General features: G+C 41.4%; 2 protein-coding genes and 6 non-coding genes across 8 annotated transcripts; 1 reads left to right on the top strand and 7 right to left on the bottom strand.

Moving 5' to 3' along the window:
* Positions 1-784: 784 nt before the first annotated feature.
* Positions 785-12,913, bottom strand: LOC138627070 (plexin domain-containing protein 1-like). The gene is made up of 14 exons (XM_069709150.1): positions 12,835-12,913; positions 6,173-6,345; positions 5,776-5,919; positions 3,124-3,193; positions 2,834-2,956; positions 2,622-2,740; positions 2,411-2,510; positions 2,208-2,303; positions 2,030-2,111; positions 1,891-1,951; positions 1,675-1,795; positions 1,502-1,537; positions 1,233-1,384; positions 785-1,127 (listed from the first exon to the last, which is right to left on the bottom strand). Exons 1-14 carry the CDS (start codon positions 12,911-12,913, stop codon positions 1,017-1,019), a joined length of 1,467 nt encoding a protein of 488 aa, XP_069565251.1. The 3' UTR covers positions 785-1,016.
* Positions 3,480-3,551, bottom strand: trnac-gca (transfer RNA cysteine (anticodon GCA)). Its single transcript has one exon. It is a non-coding gene; the product is annotated as a tRNA-Cys (tRNA).
* On the bottom strand, positions 4,551-4,622 carry trnac-gca (transfer RNA cysteine (anticodon GCA)). Its single transcript has one exon. It is a non-coding gene; the product is annotated as a tRNA-Cys (tRNA).
* On the bottom strand, positions 4,841-4,912 carry trnac-gca (transfer RNA cysteine (anticodon GCA)). Its single transcript has one exon. It is a non-coding gene; the product is annotated as a tRNA-Cys (tRNA).
* Positions 5,330-5,401, bottom strand: trnac-gca (transfer RNA cysteine (anticodon GCA)). Its single transcript has one exon. It is a non-coding gene; the product is annotated as a tRNA-Cys (tRNA).
* Positions 5,673-5,744, bottom strand: trnac-gca (transfer RNA cysteine (anticodon GCA)). The gene has a single exon. It is a non-coding gene; the product is annotated as a tRNA-Cys (tRNA).
* A 2,366-nt stretch (positions 12,914-15,279) lies between the features above and the next one.
* On the top strand, positions 15,280-15,351 carry trnac-gca (transfer RNA cysteine (anticodon GCA)). The gene has a single exon. It is a non-coding gene; the product is annotated as a tRNA-Cys (tRNA).
* A 1,346-nt stretch (positions 15,352-16,697) lies between these two features.
* On the bottom strand, positions 16,698-20,017 carry arl5c (ADP-ribosylation factor-like 5C). The gene is made up of 6 exons (XM_069709144.1): positions 19,541-20,017; positions 19,047-19,107; positions 18,791-18,938; positions 17,927-18,010; positions 17,165-17,316; positions 16,698-17,001 (listed from the first exon to the last, which is right to left on the bottom strand). The coding sequence occupies exons 1-6, from the start codon at positions 19,584-19,586 to the stop codon at positions 16,953-16,955; spliced, it is 540 nt and encodes a 179-aa protein (XP_069565245.1). The 5' UTR covers positions 19,587-20,017; the 3' UTR covers positions 16,698-16,952.
* Between the last annotated feature and the right edge of the window lie 1,656 nt (positions 20,018-21,673).

The following is a 21,673-nucleotide window of genomic DNA, read 5'->3' as shown; positions in this document are numbered from 1 at the left end:
CCTCCCCTCCACCTCCACCCCTCCCCTCCGCTGCGCGTGACCGAGCAGAAAAGGAAGAGGTAGTGTGGGAGGTTCAATTTTTTTTTTTTTTTTTTTAAACTTGGACTAAAGGTGTATTATGTCGAAGGAGGAACTACATTTATGAACTGAGACTGCAGCGCGTGTTGTTGTTTTTTGAGTTTGAAGCAACGTATTCTGCGTAATTGAAAAGGAAATCCAATCGAGGCCGCGTGCACGTGCGTCCCCCCCCCCCCCAACATATCTGTCCTCAGCTCCCATCTGTCCTCGCATAGCAAACCAGTGCGATCATCTTTTATTGTTGCAGGATTTTTTTTTTGTTGGGCCTTTACCAACCCAGTGGTCTCAAATCACATATTTTTTTTTTTTTACACATCTGCCACGTTCACTGCATGTCCTACTTGACGTCCACGCCATACATTTGGTTAGGGTGACATCTGCTGACAAAAGAGTTGCACTGTTTGTATCTGCACATGGTGTTTTCCAGTGATTTTCTTCCACAAATGTTGGCTGGCTGCAACATTGGTAAATTAGCACTCCTTTGACGTAGCCTACGGTATTCAACAAAGCATGCAGTACTGACAAGGCAGGAGAATTAAAAAAAAATACAAATACAAATTCAAAAGTAGCAGGAAGTAAACTGAAGCACACCCACATTTATTTTTTATTTTTTTGGGATATAAAACAGCACAGTTGTATGTATCTTTCTCAGGTTGTGGCATGCCATTCACAGTTTAATTGCAGTCAAATCTCACCGCTTATTCCAAATGAAAGCTTTTCAACATTCAGCTATACACACTCCCCAAACCGTGGCAACAATTTCATCTTTTGGGGGCGATGGCATCTCAAACCGCTTAAAAAAACGCATCGTAAAGTGAAAAAAAAAAACCCCATAAAGTGTCAAAACTTGGATTTGGGTCGTAATTATTTGCGCGAATGCATAAATGTATGTTTGAATGCCAAAATATCTTGATTATCCCAAATTTCCATTCACGGTTTCAACACGGCCCGGCTTCGACGATGCTGTCCTTTTTGTGACCTTCTTCCACTTCCGTGTAACCGGGCTGCTGCTTTTGAAACTTCAAGGAAGGCCAGTAGCTCTTGCGTCGCTGGAAACAATCAAACAACCGATAGAAAGTTCAACGCGGACGTTGGTGACGACCAACGGCTTGTCTCAAAAATTGGATAAGCACAGGGGAGTGTGTCGAGCTCACCTGGATGAGGTAAAGCGGTGATGATGCGGCGGCGGGATGGTGGTTGATGTAAAGAGCTACAAGTATCAGAGCCAGCAGCAGCAGCACCAGAGCGGCTGCTACACCGGCGATCACCCCGGTGTTGGCCAGCCCTTCGCTCTCGGTCGAAGAATCTGTTTTCACACGTGCGGCCGAGACACATGATTTTTAAAAACAAAAAAAAACAACAAAAAAAACCGCAATCCCAAAGCGTTATCGTAACGGCTCCTTCAAACAAACCGGTAACTCACCACCGCCGGTCTTGAATATTGGATGTTTCGTGTCATCTGAAAAGAAATGAATAACGTCTGTGCTTATTCCATAGTGGAATACGTTTTTATTGAGCGACAAAATGAAACGCTCGATCGTTTTTATTTTATTTTTTTCACGTGTCACATCGACAGTTTATTCTCCGCATCCTCACCGTCACTTTTGCATTCTTTTTGTAGAGGAGTCAAAGAAGTGATGTCTTCGATCTCCGGTGTGACGGAGGAACCGGTGGAGCTGTCGCCCCTGGAGTAATCCTCACACGTTGCGTCTTTGCTCTGCTCACACACACACACACACACACACAGCACAATCAGCTTATATTAAAACCCATGGACGCGTAAGATAATAAATCTTCGATGTCAGGCCGTACCTCTTCTGAGCAGTCGTAATCCAACCATTCTTGTCTGTGTCTGTCCATCCCGTCGGAGCACCTAAAACACAAGATGTAGCGGAAATATGAGGTCGAACGGCTTTTGCCGCTGCGTGGGCTTTCACACTGTCCCGCTCACCTCTGGAGGACGTTACACCAACTGCAGCCGGAGGTTCGGTTGGATGAGAGGCAGATCTCACAGCTGTCATGTCCCAGGCAGGCTGAGCGGAGAAAGACAAGCGAGGAAACACACTGCGTGACCAAGTCAAACAAATCCTTTTCTATTCAGACTCAGGAGGTTGCGAACGTTCACTCACTCGGGAGAGGAGTGAACTCGACCGCAGAGCGGGTGGTAATCTTCGTGGTGTTGATCTCAACTCGATGGTACTCGTAGACAGTCTGCCACGAACCGTCTGGATTAAAGATATTACCGTTGAAATATAATACACACCGAAGGTTATTTATGTATTTTGACGGTAGCGCTGTATCGTAGAGGAGAAGTATGACCGCGAGTGCCAACCTGGTGACTCAGAAGACGGTGACATGACCATGAAAGCATCCGACAGACCGGCCTTCAGCGGCTGTTCAGCTGAACCGATCACATCTAATGACAGAGGTATCTGGGAAACAGAAAAAACAGAAGATTCACTCACGCATACAAAAGAACAAGATGGAGAGTTGATCAGATTAGAGAAGGCTGTTAAGAGCACAGAGTAGAGCTTTTGTCTCACGTCTCGGTAGCTGAAAGTGATGGTGCCTGTTTTGTGAAGTGCAGCCTGGAACGTAAAAGCTCCGGCGGACTCTTTGCCGTTTAGCCTGACCCGCTCCCACTGGACCACAAACACCTCTCCTGTAGACAAGCGAAAGTTTCGAACAAAAATCAAACATATAATCACGCAATCCGAGACACAAGGACGTCTTCAAATGTGAGAAGATATAACACCATTATCCAGGTATTGCACGGTGGAGTCTTTGGAGTAGCTGGGGTCAAAATCAGCCATTAGAGGGGCGATGTACTGTGTCGCGGTCAGTATACGGTGAATCACGTCCCCTGTGAAGATAAACCCTGAAAAAGGCCAGATGGGAAAAAAAAACAACAACATGTAAGACTCGAGTACGACTTGTTGCGTCGCAAAAATAAAACACAACAACACTTCTACGCTCCGAACATATGCAGTAAAGGTCACTTGAACATCTGTTAGGAAGTTAAAAAAAAAAAAAAAAAAAAAGTACCTCCTGTTGCTATGGTAATCTGCCTCAGGTAATGTCCGTAAAAAGGAAAGTCAAAAGACAGGGCGACCCTCTGCACACAGAGAGAAGATACAAACACAGAGAAGCAGACATATGTGAATGCATGTGAGAGAACTGAATTCGCAGTTTACAAACGGCTGCCTCTTGTTTTGGGGTTATTTATTTGTATTATTATCCTGCAGTGCAAAGAATCGTAGTCAGCTCTTATAGAAAGAAAGAGAAACATAATCAAATGAAGACAAATGTCTTGAGTAGTTGCACATTACAGCAGGTTCCACGACACCCTGAATGCGTGAAGAACAACAGCAGAGTGAAATAATTTTTTTAATCATAAATAAAGGGGGCACCCGGATTTGAACCGGGGACCTCTTGATCTGCAGTCAAATGCTCTACCACTGAGCTATACCCCCTCTGAAAGACAGTTGTTGCTCGCTGATTCATGGCCTGGTGAATGAGAACATGACACGTCATGTTTAAAGATAATATAGATAACACTTTATATGACCAACCACCGAGGGAGGAGTTTTGCCTTTCAACCAATGAATGAGCCCTCTCAGTACATCTGTAAGTTCTGCTGTGTTTTTTTGCAAGCAGTTTGTCGGTGAGTAATATTTTCCCGGAGTTCAGTCTGATGTAACTGTTTTGCAATGAACTAGTTAAAACCCAGACACAACTTGGCCGTGTGTGAGCGGATCGTTGAACTCTCCGGGTGTTCACATTTCCAAAACAGATATTATGCTGACAAAAACTGAGATCTACAATATTATGATGAATTCATACAATCCACATTATCAGTGGGAGGATCGAAAGGGCAAATGGGACAAATGACCCTGCTGTAACGAAAAAAACCGAAAAAGAAAAGATTAGCTTCCCAGTTCTTTCTAGATTTATGTTTTTAAAATCTGCACCAGAAAAAAAAAATCAACAGCTGGGGCTTCTCTAACCTGGAGCGGATGTTCAGATAAAGCCAAAATGCTTCAGTTTCACTTGGGATTCGTCCCTGAGTATTCAATCTTTTCGGTGTACATGAGTTTTTCCTCCCCTGAGCCACCACATTTTTCTGAATTAAAGTGAGCTAGACGTATATATACCCAGGTGACAGGACAATGGAGGTGGAGACCGGGCAGGTGCTCACAGCCTCTGCCAGGCCTGTAGCTCTTGGCATGTACTAACATGTCCCGGCCCCTTAGCTCCCCGAGTTGTGTTACCTTATGTTTCAGATTGAATTCTATCCTAACCTGCTATCGCAAAACACATGTAAAGGGGGGGGGGAAATGTCAGGCTTTGACAAGTGCAGAAGAAATGTCTCTGTACTTGTACATTATAGCAGGTTTATAATACAATGTTCCACAACACCCTAAATGCGTGAAGAACAACAGCAGTGAAAGAATTGCTATTATCATAAATAAAGGGGGCACCCAGATTTGAACTAGGGACCTCTTGATCTGCAGTCAAATGCTCTACCACTGAGCTATACCCCCTATGAAAGACACCCATTGCTAGCTCATTCATCACCTGGTCAATCACAGTATGCCGTGTTTAAAAACTATTTCGATAACACTTTATATGAGCAACCACAGAGGGAGGACTTTTGCCTTTTAACCAGTGAATAAGACCTCTCAGTTTGTCTGTACACAATCACAGGCCACGACACTCGGAAGAATAATATCAAGCAAATTGTATGTTACATTGCTAAACAAGGGGGCACCCAGAATTGAACCGGGGACCTCTTGATCTGCAGTCAAATGCTCTACCACTGAGCTATACCCCCTCTGGAAAGCTTGTTGATTCATGTGAGAAAAGAAAAAAAAAAAAATCAGTTTTCATAAAGTTAGGGCCCACATTCATATGATGATTTATGGTACAAGTATCATTAAAACTAAGAATAATTTTTTTTAAAAAAATAAAAAAAATTACAGTCAGCGTTTGAAATGATGCAACCAAAACAAAAATTATTTCCTGAATTTCACTCACGTAAAATGTTACGGGAAAGTTCCAGGCTTTTTCTGTTTTGTGAAGTGCGGACTTGCCGGGCTGTGATAACACTCTGTTATCAGTCCAAGGACACAAACATGGCTTTGGCTAATAAAGCCACAAAGAAGACCTTTCAGTGAGTGTGTGAACGGCAGCAGGTTTGCACTGTGATGGACCACAACACTCAGTGTTTCAAGAGTAATATCGTAAAATAAGGGGGCACTCAGATTTAAACTGGGGACCTCTTGATCTGCGGTCAAATGCTCTACCACTGAGCTATACCCCCTCTGAACACCTGGATTCGCTCACTGATTTATAGCTGAATGACATTATGAAAGCAACATACTCAGATAATTTACAGATTGAGTTTTGTTAGCTGAAGATTCCTGGCTTCACTTCATTACAGCTTTTTATTAGATGAAATACAAGTCTTGCAACAGTGTAGTTTGATCCGTCCCTGTTGTACTTAAAAAGGATAACATGTCTCCAAATCAACCCGATTGTTTGTTACTGTCGGCCAAAGCCATCATTGATTCAAAATAATAAGTTCATTCACGAGGGGGCACCCAGAATTGAACTAGGGACCTCTTGATCTGCAGTCAAATGCTCTACCGCTGAGCTATACCCCCCTATTGTGCCCATTGCGTGTGAAAGACTCACCACAGCCTGCTTGTACGAATTTGACAGGATGCCGTGAACCCTGACTTGGCCGTGGCGGACATCGCTCATGTCCACCCACAGGTCCCGTGTGCGCTGGTCCTCGGGGCCGAAGCTACGCCACGTGTAATACTTGCCAGAATCCTCCTTGCAGACATGAAAAACACAGAGAATCAGAGGTTATAAAGGGCATTGACGTGTGTTCAGAGACAGTGTCACACAGGCATTAAGAGTTGAACACGGTTAAGCAATATGTTATTCTATGATTCTCCAAGCGAGTGGGGAAATGTAAATGTTTCTTTCCAAAAGAGGGCAGTGTTTAACTCCAACTCAAACAAAAACAACAGGTTAAAAGCCAAAAACATAATCAATGCCACAAACAATTACAGTTATAGGAAACGGTGCTCACCACGTGTGTCACGTTGTCTGGCAGGGTGTTGACGGTCAGTCGTGCACCCAGGACTGCCCTGCTGGTCCGAGGGCGGCCTGAAGATGACGTCTGGGCTCTGCGAGCGTGACTGTCACCTCCAGTTGACTCTTCCTGCTGCCGTGAGGTCACGCCGTCCCAATTACCTGTCCAAAAATAATAGATATCGATTTACCTTGTTGTTCTGGTCAGTATGGGATGTGATGACTATGATAATTGATCCATGTCAAATTACAGACCCGCTCGTTCCAACACTTTCGTTTCAAGAATTTTAAGAATAGAAAAACACACCATTTGGGAGGCATTTCAGATGCCAGTTTTATTCAGACTCTTGAGAGTCATGTGGTTTAGTGCTCAGGCAGTCAAATGAGAAAAAAATATAATTTGTTTTTGAAATGGTCAGCCTTCAGCCTTTTCAGCTAAAGCCGTTGTTGAATGACGGCAAGAACAATAGAAATAACATTTACTGATGATCAGAGGGAACTGTCAAGGCCTACGAACAGAGTAAACCATATGTGGTAAACAAACTGGGGTCGGTGGGGTTTGTTTTAACATTCTCAGTGTTTTAATTGAGGATTTGTCCTTTATTCAAACCACATATTCCTGGTTGATGTTGCGTGTTTATTTTAACACCGTGCTGTGATTTTTTTTTTTTTATGGAGTGTGGAAAAAGCATATCTTACACAGTTTATACTGACAACTGGATGTAGACCTGCGAACATTTTTGTCCTTACATAACCTCAGTCACTGATGTAGCTGTGCATTTGCAGCCACACAGTGAAACATGTCTTGACCTAGCTCACGAGTCATTTCTCTTGAGGGGTATGCAAAGATATTGGCATTTGAAAGCATTTTTATGGACTTTCTTTGTGCGGGAAATGTCAATCGAAGGAACTTGTGACTGATGAGCAACCAAGCTATTGAATTTACACTGAAAATGAGAAGCTAAGCATGCACAAGAACACTGAATTGAACTTGCAATGTAGTCTTGTGCAAAGTAAAGACAATCGAAGATGATAACCTTAATAAAATATGAAGGAAAGCAGCAATATTAGCAAAATTTTGAAATGTATCCAGCTGTCACAACACAAATCTTCTCCACCGTGTTACATATACAAAAACATGTTTGCATTCAGAGCAGATTTTGAAATAATAATGGGCCTTTTTTTTTTTTTTTTTCCCACAAGCCAGCCGATAAAAGGTTTGTGCTCATAAGAAACAGTCAATACTTCCTAATGAGAGACAAATAGCTTTCACATGAACATTGTAAGAAGCATTTATTATTTTTAGATTAGTGAAAAAGACACGAATAAATGATCTGCCTATCTATCCGAAATATTACGGTTTATTGTTTACTTTTTTTTTTTTTAATTTATTATGTGCATTACGGGAAACGCGATGACGTCACGGGCAGCCTATAAATACCGTCGTCACGCGTTCCGCTTTCGCGGGGTGTTTCTTCTAACCCTAAGTGAGGACTGTCTCCTGTACTTAACGTTTGCTGTTTTACGTCTGGTTTTCAGTTAAACTACAGGAGGCTTTTCGAAGCAGCGCGGTAAACGTCTCCGGACAACAACAACAACAACAACAACAACGGAAAAAAAAAAAAAAAAAAAAAGCCATGACAGTCACCCCGTCGTGCTCCGTTTTCCTGCCAAGAAACGCCGTGAATTTAACCGCCGCGGTCAGCTCGGCTGCCGCGAAGAGTTAGTCTCTGTTGCTCCGGTGTTTTCATGCAGGAAGTCTCCGCGACCGAGCAGATTAAAACTGAGCTGGGTGACTCTGTCGGACCCTCAAGTGGTCCGCTCAGAAATCCTGAACTCAAACACCTCCGGAACTTACTTTTTTTTTTTTTCTCCACCGCGTAAACATGTCGGGGCTTTTGTTCATGCTGGTTCCTGCTGCGAGCTTGCAGCACTTAGCTTCCATTTCAGTCTGGAATAGGCAGATGGATTTCTTTCATATGAATTATTTTTTTGGCAGCTGCACTCCAGTAGCCTTTAAAGCGAATAAACTGTCTACTTTTGCATGACCAAGTGCCATTATTGCCTCAATATAAAAGCCACCTGATGAGTTGGCCCTGTCTTGCACACCCGAGTCTTAAAAGTCAGGTTGTTTTAATTTGGAGGGAAGCAGATTTAAAATAAAAATTTAAAAAAAAAAGTTTTAGGTAAATATTCAGTATAACGTTTGGAGAAAAAAGTAGATTTTGAGGTTTGTCAAACGTCATTAGTTTGACATAATTAGGAGGGTGAACAACACAAGCAGCAGTGGAAGAATTACTTGGATCACCTACTTAAGTAGAAGTACAGCAGCAAAAGTATTAAAGTAAAACTTGTGATTTGGTCCCTCTGACTGATATATTATGATATATAAATGATGATTTAAACTATTTCTATCCGGTTTTACTTGCAAGGGAAAGCAGATAAATCCGAGGAGCCGTGAGATGATTAGATTAAAGGAGACAAAATCTGTTTTCAGTTTGTAAACTTTATCTCTTATCTTTGATTTTTTTTTTTGGGTGAAATATTGGATCATTTGAACATTTATTGACACGAAACCATGTGAGGAGTTTAGATGGAAAAATAAAAATCCCTATTTGGTGGGAGCTGTGACCCCGACTACACACTGCTTCATGGAAGACATCAGAAACTAAACAGGTTGGAAACCACCGCTTTAATCGTTTAACACGGTGTTTTAAAAGATTGTTATATTATCCATTGTGTCAAATCTTCAACTGAAAAAAAAAGCCACTAAAACCTGCATGCAAACATACCTCCCACTCCTCCTATACTTTTACCATCCCATGTTAATGAGAAAATTAAAAAGACTCGAACTTAATCCTTCCTCACTGCACTTTTGCAGATGTTCATTGTTTAACAGTTATAGCAGGGAGTCTCCTCTCAGTTCAAAGCATCTATCTTCACAGAAGAAAAAAAAAATAACTGGATAGTCAACAAGAGGATAAATTTGAGAATATTGAATGTGACATTTTAAATTTGGCCACTCTCCCGCGCGCCTCTGAACACGTTCCTAGGGGTGCCCAGTGGAGCTGCTCTCCTGCCAGAGACATTTCGGTTTGGCGCGTCAGCCTGCTTGCCTGCGTTTGTGTCCCGTGTGTGGGAGGGGGAACACGCGGGCCTGTCGGTCCCTCGGGTGCGTCCCGTTGCCAAACCCCCAGAGTTCAGACTGTGTGGGACGTTGGCGAGGAGGCCCCGCTTTAAACAAACTCGCTCGCTCCGCATCCACGCAGCTCCGGCGCTGATGTCTTCCACAGTCATCACGACTACAAGTGCGTCATTTAACGAGTTTCTGAAGTAACAACCCAAATGTTTGGACCTTATTATATTTGTCCATGAGCGTTTTTCTCTCCACCCTTTTGACTCAATTAGCTGCTGCGCCAATGCAATCGTGACAGCTCATATATTTTAAACGTGTGATTGTTTGTGCACAGGGGTCCGCCCTGTTCTGGCATCTATGAGGTAAGAGCAGTCTGCACAGTTGTTGAGGTCTGCAGCGCAGCATGCAGATGAACCTACAGTAAGGGTTATGAAAGCCGGGAGGAGTGCAGACGCTGAATATGAAGTTATGATTTATAATAATCTACTCGGATCATCACTCCGCCCAGAAACGGTATGATTGAATTAACTGGCAGGCAATCAAAACAGTGAGAGGGGAGTCAGAGTCTGTCGGCTGAACGGTGGAAACGGAAAAAAAAATCATAAATAAAAAATAAATCACTATCCTCATCCAATGCAAAATGAATTATTTACTGCGGAGCTCCAATCTCTGCTGCTGCAAAGATTTCTTGGAATTCATGCAGAATAGGATGATAGTGAAAAGACTGAAGACCTGTTCAACAACTGTTGGAAAAGGAAAATGTACTCTCATTCTGACCACTCAGTTGATTTCAGTGGTAGAAATAAAACAAAATTTTAAAAAAACAAAACAAGAATAAGTGTGGTAACTTAATTGACAAATTTTTAACATTTTTAATTATGTTTTGGTACTTTTAAATCAATAATAACACTGCAAATGCCTTTGAAATTACATAAATTATGGTGTAACAAAGAAGTTTAATAAATATTTTACTCAAATTTCATATTATTTATGATCTCTTCCATCATCGAGACTTACTTAGGCACAATTGAACTTATTTAGAAAGATTCTAATGGTGATTTTATGTCTACAAGTTTCAAACAATTTTTTTTATTTATTTTTTTATTTTATTTTTTACGGCTAGCAGTTTTGCACATAGCACATTGATTTAATGTTGTGTCATAAAAAAAAATCACCCCCCTCACACAAATAATCCCACAACTGGGAGAGGATTGCAACAGAATGCCTGAGTGCTGAATCAGTATCAAGAAATGTTTTGTACATCTGCTGTTCCCGAAGAAAAAAAAAAAACAAAGTACAGGGTGGTGCCGTGGGTTAGAAGATAATGCCCAAGAATAGTTAATGGCCTCTTCTTGACCAGCCAACCTTCAGCTGCAGGGACCGGTATATGGATTGGGACTAATTTCAGTAAAAGTTTAAAAGCAAATTCAAGCAAAAGATGATGAGTACACGGAAAACAGCCGCGAGGTAAAAGAGGAACTGGCTTTTTTTTTTTTCTTTTTTTTTCCCCGACTGGCAGATGTTTTGGTCTGAGGAACGACCTCTGCCCACTCTTTTTAGGAGCTACCAAAACCACAACATTTAGCTGCCTTTTTCAGCGAGTGGTCAGCTCAGAGTGGTCCGAGAGGACACACCCTTCCTGAGAAGAGGCGGAAGGAGCTGGCATGGACGTCGCCCGCAGTCAACATCTATAGTTCATCTCAAGGAGTGTGGCTGAACTGCAGACATGTGATTCCCCAGTTTAACCTCCCCCCCCCCAAAAAAAAAAGAAATCAGTTCGGCCTGACAAAAGGAAGTCACTTTTGTCTTGGTTTGAGAAAAATGCATTGAGCCTCCTTTAATAAACACACAGGAATCTGAACAATTCCAGATACAATTAATAACATGTCTAAAAGGTTGCGACACAGCGACATTTCACAATAAAACTAAAAGACAAGAGACGAGTCTTTGATGTAGTTCTAAGAAAAACACAAGTGCACTTGTTATGGCGGAAAAACGAATCGTTTGATAAGAGCAATAAATGAACCAAACAGAGTTCAGGCCCCAGAATCACATCCCATACGAACGCTGTTCCAAACCACGACATAATTCAAAGGACAAGCTGCTGAGCTGTTGGCGGATATCAGTTTCTGGTCCTGCCACTTTCCTACAACACGTCGATGTTTTGCTATCACAAATCAAATTGCGCATGACTTTAATAAAAATAAGCGTCAATCTGGGAACCCACAGACAATAACATCCCATCGGTGGTTCGAGGCTCACAAAACAATCCTTTCCCCTTTGTTTCTCGTTCCTCCAGTTTACGCTCAGCTCCAAAACGTCTGGAATCGCCTTCGGGGCTGTTTGTTAAGCAAACTGCTCAGTAGGACGAGCGACTTAAGAGGCCAAACGCTGAGGTCATCACTGGGTGCACAATTCATTTTCAGCTCCGCGTCTGTTGTTATTACAGTCTGGTTCAGATGGCGTCGACGGCTCTCTCAGGACCAACTGAACAATACATAAAGTTGAGTGACAGGGCAGATAAGAGCTAATGGATAAGGAGACGAGCATCACTTACAGTCATTGCTGACATCTAACCCCAGATGATGCAAACACATATCTGAGCTCCTCCTTGCGCGGCACTCTGGGATGGAGTTTCATATACAACGCATTTCCTAATGCATGACAAATCTCCTGAACTCTGTAGGAGTAGAGGATGATTAAACCTTTTTGGTTCTGTTCTAATGAACTCTATCAGAGGAGGATAATAAAAAAAAAGAAAAAAAAAGTAATGGACAGCTGTTTTCAGGTCAGAAGTCACTGATGGGATGAGTTGGGATGCAAGAAGGGAGTTTCCAGAGAGTGACCTCTCAGATTCTTAAAAATATAAACATGAATCCCAATCATCACTCCTGTATATGATCCCGTACACCTCCCTTTCCCAAAAGACATATTCTCATTAATATAAAGAAATACAGCGACTGCAAAATCCATCTCCTCTCCCCGGCAGCCTCATGAAAAAAAAAAAAAAAAAAAAAATTGTACCAGACTGTAGCAGGAAAGCAGGAAGGCAAGAAGAAAAACAAGTCCAACTCTAATTTTAAAACCTGAGACGGGCTGTTTGCGGGTTGTTGTTTCGACTCAGTCGCATGCTTGTGGGACAGGGTATTTTTATTGTAGCCTTTATTGTAAACTAGAGCATTCACTTTAGTGTGTAAAATGGAAAGGGCACGGCATGCCCATTTGTTGCTCCGTAAAGATTCCTACTGAAGTTCTGTGGTTTACAGGGTGTTAAAATAACACAACACAGCAGCAGCGGCGCACGAAGCATCAGGAATAAATAAGAACTACTCCTTTAGGTTGACAAATAATTAGGAAAAGTACTTAAAAGCCACTCCACAGACTTCAAAACCTAATAAATAAAACAAAACAAAACAAAAAAAGGGAAGAAGCTGCAGCTTTCAGCACCTCTGCGACCAAATCAGACAAGAGGAGATTAAAACAGGAGTGATGGATGGAAAATACACACAACTCACCTGTCTGCTCTTGAACCCAAACTTTCGCCAGCTCTGTTTGGGAGAGACAGAGAAACAGCATCACCAAACTGAAACACATGTTCGACAGCAAAAAGACCAAAAAAAAAAAAAAAAAAAAAAAAAATGAAGCAAGTTTTTGTTTTTTTTTGTTGGAGATTTCTGCTCCTCTTCTAATTCTTCTTTCTTCTTCTCTTTGCAAAAAAAAAAATTCTTCTCCCACTTCTACCCGTCACTCTCTTCACCCCCTCCAGATCTCTCTCTCTCCTCACACACCAACACCCCTCTTCCTTCCTCCCCCCCCCCCCACACACACACACACCCCAGTTTCCAACTTCCACCCTTTCTCTCCTCCTCAGAGCCGCTCCTCCGTTGCCACGGCGATCACAAAAGCACACACGGATCAGCTGATTCAGGCCTCGGGAGCCCGGAGGACGAAACAGTCTCTCGTTCCCCCGCACTCCAGCAGAAAGGCTTTAACCAAAATGAGTCGTCCTCTTTCTGGGACGTACTTCTCTGTTCGTGGTTCTCAGGAGTCGCGGCATCATTTAGAGGAATCAGTCAGCAGCAGGCTTGAAAGGGACCGGCGGCAGTGTGGCGCCTCCCTCTGTCCAAAACCAGATGTGAGGACAATGAAAAATCTGACATATGCGATTAGACATGGAGATCACGCTAACGATGCCCGGCCCTTAGAAATCACTGCCAGTTATGGTATTACACATCCCGTGTCACGACTGTTCACGGTTCCCCGAAACGTTGAGTGTATTTTCATCTTTTCGTGGGCCAAGGAAAGTTTTTGAGTGTTTTTGTTTTTTGTTTATTTTAATGTCACGTAAATCGAAAATAACAGCGAGCTTGTCGAGCAAGCGCGGTCGTCTCCGCCGCCTCCCGTAGCCGTGACTTTTAACATTTCTATCTGCAAACATTGAATCCCTGGCAGAGAAAATGGCAGCTGAGCACTTATTGGATTGACAGCTGGAAAAGTAATCAGTGCCACGTCCCACAACCCAAACAATACCAACGGTGTCACAGCAGCAGGTTGGACTCTTCACCCAGCGAGGACACGATGACTTGGAAACAGATAATAAACATCTTTTACGTCTTCTAATTTGCTCGCCGTGCATAATATTTAAAAAAAACAGGCTCCTGTCGTGACGCGCTGAAACCGGGTAAAAGACAATGATTACGTGTCAATCTGCAACAATCACAAAGGAAATCCTTGCTGAGAACAATTTTTTTGCATTTTGCAATATGTATTACGTGCAAAAAAGGGGACGTCTTTGGTTCAGTACCAGTTGAATGACGACGTTAAAGGATACGTTCTTTGAAGGCTCTCTTAAAACAAGACTGACATATTTATGCATAAATCACAAGGGACAATATTGTTTTAGTAGTTTTTCCTCCTCCACGTACTGGGCCCGAAGACACTTCCCTTCCTAAATCATTTTAAGTGGAAGTGACCAAGGACAAAATCCACAGTCCTTGTTTTTATGTCGCTCACAAACTGTCTTCCAAAGTTCAGCTCATATGAAGCCTCGCTGATTAATAAAGGCCTTTTAAAATTTCCCTGTTTATGCGTTTTCTACAGGTGTTACCTCGCTCTGCTGCAAATGAGAAACAGTAACACTTTAGAAGACTTTAACTCTGACACCTTGAAGTTTTATATAAGCCAATTAAAGTGACATTTTAAATAGTTTATTCAGTTTAAGAAGCAGGAGATTTTGCTCAACTCATAAAGCAACATTTAGTACCTAAGTTTATCAGGAAAAAAATAAATAAATTCAAATTTAAAGTCCCCAAGAGAGTAATGAAAGATAGAAAGAGAGTATGAAAAGTGCTCAAGTAAAGTACAAGTACCTTGAATTTGGTAATTATTACAGTACTTTGTGTTGCGTAATAAACCTGCAGGCTTTTCCCTCAGTTGCAGATTGACTCCACGTTGCATGAACTTCCGGTGATTACTCAACAACAACAACAACAACAAAAAGAGTGGTCCAAAGCCCTTTACTTTTCCGGGGTCAGACACCTGACATCAACAGTTCCTTCCTGTATACCTGCGCTCAAGATGTAGTACAGCGACACCCAGTGTACACATAGCGAATGACAACTACATTATTTCAGCAATGTTTCTTTTGCTGCTGTTATAAAGCTTTCTGAAGAACCCAGGTGTTAGAGAGTGTGTCTGTCGATCAGTCTTGTTATAAACTTAGTAGTTTTTAAGGTGTTTTTTTTTTTTTTTTTTTTGCTCTTTTCTTGCAGCCATTAATGTAGATTCATTTCTCCCCCCTAGTGGTCAAAATAACATCTTACATATTAGTGAAATATCGCCGTTATCATCAAAATCAAGTTGTATTCAGGTAAAATAATAAAATACACAATAATTGACGGTATGAGCGCGTGAGTTGTGTCACAAACAAATACACATGACGGTCCCAACACGAAGCGTGCGGGGGTATAGCTCAGTGGTAGAGCATTTGACTGCAGATCAAGAGGTCCCCGGTTCAAATCCGGATGCCCCCTGTTTTTTTTTTTTGTTTTGTTTTTTTCTTCTTCCTTTCTCAGGTAAATCTGGTTAATAATCATGTTGGTTTTGTAATCATGTTAACTGCGGTTCAGAAAATACAACGTCGTGTCATGGCATGTTAGACTTCATTGTTCAACATTGTGAGAAACAGGAAATGAAATTACAGATAAACTGCAGAACCGATAGCATCAAAGATCCCCTGTCGTGTTATTTTTAAAGCAGCTGCAGTGTTGCCACAGTATGCAACTATTTCAGTCTTTAATGTTGCTGCAGGAAGTATCCACTCTTCAACAGCATGCATCGTGCAGGTGCATCCCTTCTTGAAACAAAGATTTTTTACAGCCGCAAGAGAGACAACACACACACACAGCAGAGCTTGCAATAACAATACTATTTATTTATTTTTTAAAAAATCTACACCATATGTACATTTAAAATATGACTCATGGTCCTTAGCAGCTAGCTCCTTTTTTTCCCACCATTCGGGGAAGTGCTTAAAATACAGTTTCAGAGCTTTGTTTTTGTTTTGTTTTTAAAGAATAAATTATTGAACATCTTTAGGATGAACTAAACTATCCTGTTGTTCGCTGGCAAAAAAAATATCCTTTTTTTTTTTTTTTCATCAGGTGCATACTAGTATCTCAACATTGCAGAGGTTCTGCAAAGAAGAGGCCACAGGACTTACAGTATATATATATATATATATCTTTGTGTAAAAGTCTTCCGTAGGAGGTTTCCTGTAAAACCAGGCTGCTACTAAACTGTCATTGAAAAAGCAGTTTAGAAACGAGTGAGATATTACATTTGGTTCATCTGCAAGTAGCCTGACAGAAAGTCATAAAATGACGAGAATCAACAGTCAAAGGCCAAAATGAGATCATGATTGTCCCACTCAAGAGGTTTCTGTGAAGTCACGTGATCAGCTGACTGAACCGAAAGCACGTCGCACGCTTCAAGTGCTCCAGATCGTCATCTGCCGTCCAGGCGCCTTATTGTTCAAGTTTTGGTTTGTGACTTCGTTGGCGCAACTCGTTTGTTCAGTTCTGGTAACGAATCAACGGCATTATACTCATGAAAAGTAAAGTGCTTGTAGTCCCCCGATTTACCCCGAAGGCACACAAAAAAAAGAAAGAGTTCTCGTGAAATCAAAGTGGAATGTGATATTACTGGTCCGGAGAGGTTTTTTTTTTATATATCTCGACTTTGTGCGCTTCTTGTGCGCCGCTTGTGAAAAAAAAATGTGCACAAACACTTCCTGGTAGCACTACAAGGTGAGGAACATCTTAATCAGATTTTCAAACCATCAAATGGTTCTTGAAGAGTAGAAAAAAAAAAAAAAAAAAAATGCAACACTCAGCAGCCCTGAACTCGCGCAGGTCTCTCTCCGTCACGTCGACCCTGAGGCTGAGACAAGAAGACGCAGCTGAGGAAGACGTACTGAAAGGTGTCTGCCGAGGCCGCTTCAGTCCGTCACTGATGCCGCGTTCACGGGCCCAAAAACACTGTAAACAATCCGGACACTGCGGCCCGTCTTCGCTCAGTTTGAGGAAGTTCCGTCCACTCGGGGAGTGCGGTTTTTTTTTTTTTTTTTTTTAATTTACTTCGCCAAAACTCGTGACCTCATCCACTCCAGACTGGCAGGTAGTCTGTAACGAGAGAGAGAGAGACAGGGAGGAGGAGGGGGGGGGGGGGGGGAAGCATTTTTGGGATGTGAAACACGACTGTTTAAAAGGCATCTGTTTTGTTTTGTCTGTGTCAGTGACTTGTAGGATCTGACTCATCCGCGGCGATAATAAATAATGAACTCACCCCTCTCCTGTCAGGGCGCAGCAGGGTTGGACGTGCCAGGAGCGCGTCGTGAGGGAGTCGAGCGTGAGGCTCTGGGAGATCTCCGCCGCCGTCATGGAGCCCTTCACGTCCTGTTTGTTGGCCATAATGAGAACGGCCGCGTTCCGCAGGTCCTGTGACGTCCAAACAGGAGAAGATTGATCACCAAGTTTACTTTCTTTATTTTGTTATTTTACAGGAGGTATTTCCGCAGTGGAAACCCGCAAAAAAAAAAAAAAAAAAAAAAAAAAAAAAAAAAGTTTGACTTTGAGGTTGGACCAAAAACAGCAGACGTCAGCGGAAAATTTAATCACACTGACTCAAGTCTTCAGTCAAACTTCCTCGTCGTGCCTCGGCATGGGTTAGTCGGGTGTTTTTTTTTTTTATATCTATTGCGATTAATCACTGACTCATGTGAGTCTCTGACATCAAAACATGAATACCAGACACCCCAGACGGAGCGACAAAAGGCTGTCTACGTCATGACTAAAACGAGTCATTATTACACACTCAATTCTTAAAGCAAATCATTTAAAAACCTCCCTGCACCCATTTATCGTTTGTATGCAGCTTTCAGACATTTTAACGTAGTTAGAAGCAGATAACATGACACTTTAAAAGTGTTTGTTGATTTAAAAGTATCCTAATTCATCACCTGAAGACACCTTATTCTGCTTCTACCTGCATCAGCAGGGTTGTTTTAAAAAAAAAATGAAGACATCTCTTTCGATTTAGGATTGATACCTCATGTGAGAGCATCCGGTGCAGCTCTTCTTTGGTCACGGTCAGTCGTTCCCGGTCGGTGCTGTCCACAACCAGAATGACAATCTGGGAAAAACAAAACCAAACAAAAAAAAACACATGACATATAAATGAATCGATTACTAGAAAACAAACATGTTAGCAGTGGCTGTGAGGATAGAAAGGAGAACAAGTCCCGACACAGCTACGTGAAATACACTGTCAATCATTATCTGCAGTACCAAATAGCAGGGTTATGAAAACAAGAAGGGGGGGAGGGTAGATAAGAAGCAGATATGGGTTCATGTGCAAGAGATTTATCTGGTGTTTTGGGGGAATATTAGACCAATAACTTCAAAGAATATGAAGTAAATTAAAGATAATATGTAGGATGGCTTTGGAAGGATCAGCAAAACGTAGATAGATAGATAGATAGATAGATAGATAGATAGATAGATAGATAGATAGATAGATAGATAGATAGATAGATAGATAGATAGATAGATAGATAGATAGATAGATAGATAGATAGATAGATAGATAGATAGATAGATAGATAGATAGATAGATAGATAGATAGATAGATAGATAGATAGATAGATACATAGATAGATAGATAGATAGATAGATAGATAGATAGATAGATAGATAGATAGATAGATAGATAGATAGATAGATAGATAGATAGATAGTAAACGGTCTAAAAATGCACATATATACAAATAAAAATAGAATAATATTAAACTAAACAACAGTGCAAAGAATTAAACAAACAAACAAACAACAGTGCACCGGTGTGTGATGGATTCGGCCAGAGGTGAGTTACTGTAAAGTCTTAATAAGTCTTAAATGTGTTTCAGCTCTCACCTCCGTGTTGCAGTAGTACGAGAACCAGCTTGCTCGAAGGCTGTCCTGCCCTCCGATGTCCCACATCAAGAAGTGACTGTTCCGGACGATGACCTCCTCCACGTTGCTGCCGATGGTCGGTGACGTCAGGACGGCCTCCTTCGTCAGACTGGGATGTTTTTGGGGAAATTAGGTGAGTACACACGTTGAGTTGCAACAAAAAAAAAGAAAAAAAGAAGCTACCGTTGCCTCATTTGATAACAATCAAGTCGCTTACAACTGGTAGAGGATGGTGGTCTTCCCGGAGTTGTCCAAACCCACAATGATGACTTTGTGCTCTGCAGGACAAAAAAAAAGTTTAAAAAAACAAATTAGATTTATTTGCTCACTTTCTGCTTTCTTGACTAGTTGTACTTCACTGTAATCTTGAGTTTGCATAATTTGTGTCAAGTTCAGCAGAAGCAGAAGCAGACACACACACACACACACACACACACACACACACACACACACACACACACACACACACACACACACACACACACACACACAGAGAGAGAGAGAGAGAGAGAGATAGGAGCGACAGGTCTTATCTACAGGGTTGTTACATCACTCAACATTTAGTTCAAAGGCAGGTTTCATTCAGATGTTTGGTAGCGAATTTAAACTTGGTTTCCGTTTAACTTCTGTGTCGTTTAGGATATAAATAGATGCTTAAAAAAAAAAATCACTACGAAATAATATATACAACGGTAAATGAAGCAGCTTTACCTCTGTCCCCGAACACAGCCATCATCTTGGTCAGCAGGAATCCCATGTCCAACAGGTAGGTGTGTGTGTGTGTGTGTGTGTGTGTGTGTGTGTTGTTTGTTTGTTTGTTTGTGTGAGGCGAGCGATCAATACAAAACAGGTCCAGAAAAAAATGCGACTGACTTCAGGACCCGCGAACAGCTGACAAACTCTGCTCCTTCAACTGATACCAGGCTCTTCTTCTACATAGCGTTGGTGGGTGGCGCTTCTTACGGAGAAAGTCCTCGGCGCTGTCAGACGGAGTGAGTCACGAAACAAAAGGAGGCATAGTAATGAGGCGTTCAGGTGCTGCGGGAAACATCAGGAGAAATAGCAGCAGGTGAGCGATTCGTTAAAGATATCAACAGGTGTGATAGATCATGGAGTTTATTAGCTCCACCGAGCTCAAAAAAGTTATCTCATTTTTGATATCACCACATTTAACATCAAAATAAAGCTGGTAGCCTATTTACCACAATTTGGCAACTTATTATATGTAATAGTCGTTGTGGTTAAGTGGATTAAATGTAGTGATTGAATATGACATTTAAGGAGAGTACCACAGAGGCTGTGTTAATAATTTATGGTAAAATTTGATTAAAAAAAAAAAAGTTGTTTCTTTTAAATAAGCAAACAGCAAAAATAGGCTGTAGTTAATATTATTTTAATGTTGTAAACGGTTTGACTGAGTCAGCAGAGGAGTGAAATATGCTTTTAGTGCCCTTTATAAAGAGATGAAGAATAGGCTACATAAATGCTCTTTAAAGACACCTGTTATTTTTATGCACAAAGCACTACTTTTTTATTTTTTTATTTAAAAAGTATACCTGTTAAACATTTGTTTTGGATTTTTTTTTTTAAACCCAAATTATCCCTAAATATTCTCTTTCTCCGGTTATATGTTATCATTATCTCTCACGTCTCTACTTCCTATGTTCCAAATAGAAATTATCCATAAAAAAAAACAAAAAAAACGCAAAAAAAAAACCGCAAAAAAAAAAAATAAAAAGTCTTTAAAGCTCGTGTGTCTGAGCCTCACCGGGAGCACCTGAAGGCAACTTGCAACACCTGCGGGTTTTTTTTTTTTTCTGTCAACACCAACGACAGAAGTGGACTGATGACTCATCTGCTGACACAGATGTCCAGTCCATATATAGAAAGGGAAGTGAATCTGTGTACCTTTCTCTCTGTGGATCACAGGAACATTAATGTGAAGCAACAGAAAGCAAAACTGGTTAAAACCAAGAGTCTCCCCGGGATTTCCATCGAGCAAAGCCGGTATTTTCCAATTTTTTTTTACACCCTCTGTTTGATTTCTTGTAAGTCCTAAATCAATAACCGTGACCTCCCTGCTTACTGACATAATTGAAACTTCTTTTTTTTTTTTTTTCATCTTCAACTCTTAGGATTGGGAGCCATTCACTCAAAAGCAGCCCTCAAAAAGTATTTTTCTGTGTGTAAATATTTCAATTTCACGCTCACTTTAACTCAAAAACAGAACATCTCTCTCAAAAATAAGATTATTCTTTTATCACTTGTCTGTCTAACAGTTCAAATGAGCTCCACATTAACCAGGCACAACAGTAATATGCTGCTGGTTTGATATGTAATGATAAGAATGATTGAATTAGACATGATAATATCCCACTGAAACGATGACCACTTTTGACTGCAGGGCTTTTATTTATAATAAAGTAAAAGTCACACTGCTGTAGTGACACCAGGTGTTACTTGTTTGGTGCCGTGAACCACAGCTCGCTGTCGTTTGATGTTAGGGCCACGGTGACCTTTTTAAAGTAACCGGGTGCTCGTTCTGTCCCGTGCGGAAGCACCAGCGAGATGCAGACGATGATACGACAAGAACGCTTCAAAACCACATCCTGGACTGAATTGCACTTTTTCCTGACGTCTCACGTAAGTTTCATCACAGAACGAAATGCTCGGCGAGAAATGTGTCGCTATCCGAGAGGAGAGTTGAAACTTCCTGCAAACGCCACAGAGGAAACAATGAAGTAATAAAACGTTGTGGAAGATATTTGTCCTTGGAAGCCATTTTTTGTTGTTGTTGTTGTTGTTGCTGTTGTTGCTGTTGAAACAATCGGATCTTTTGTTTTT

This window comes from Brachyistius frenatus, unplaced genomic scaffold (assembly GCF_029030835.1).
Source record: "Brachyistius frenatus isolate BFR_SWC_R1_liver_20210118 unplaced genomic scaffold, ASM2903083v1 Contig_80, whole genome shotgun sequence".
Lineage (NCBI taxonomy): Eukaryota > Metazoa > Chordata > Actinopteri > Embiotocidae > Brachyistius > Brachyistius frenatus.
The sequence above is the reverse complement of the archived record's forward strand: the minus strand, read 5'-3'. Positions and strand labels throughout refer to the sequence as shown.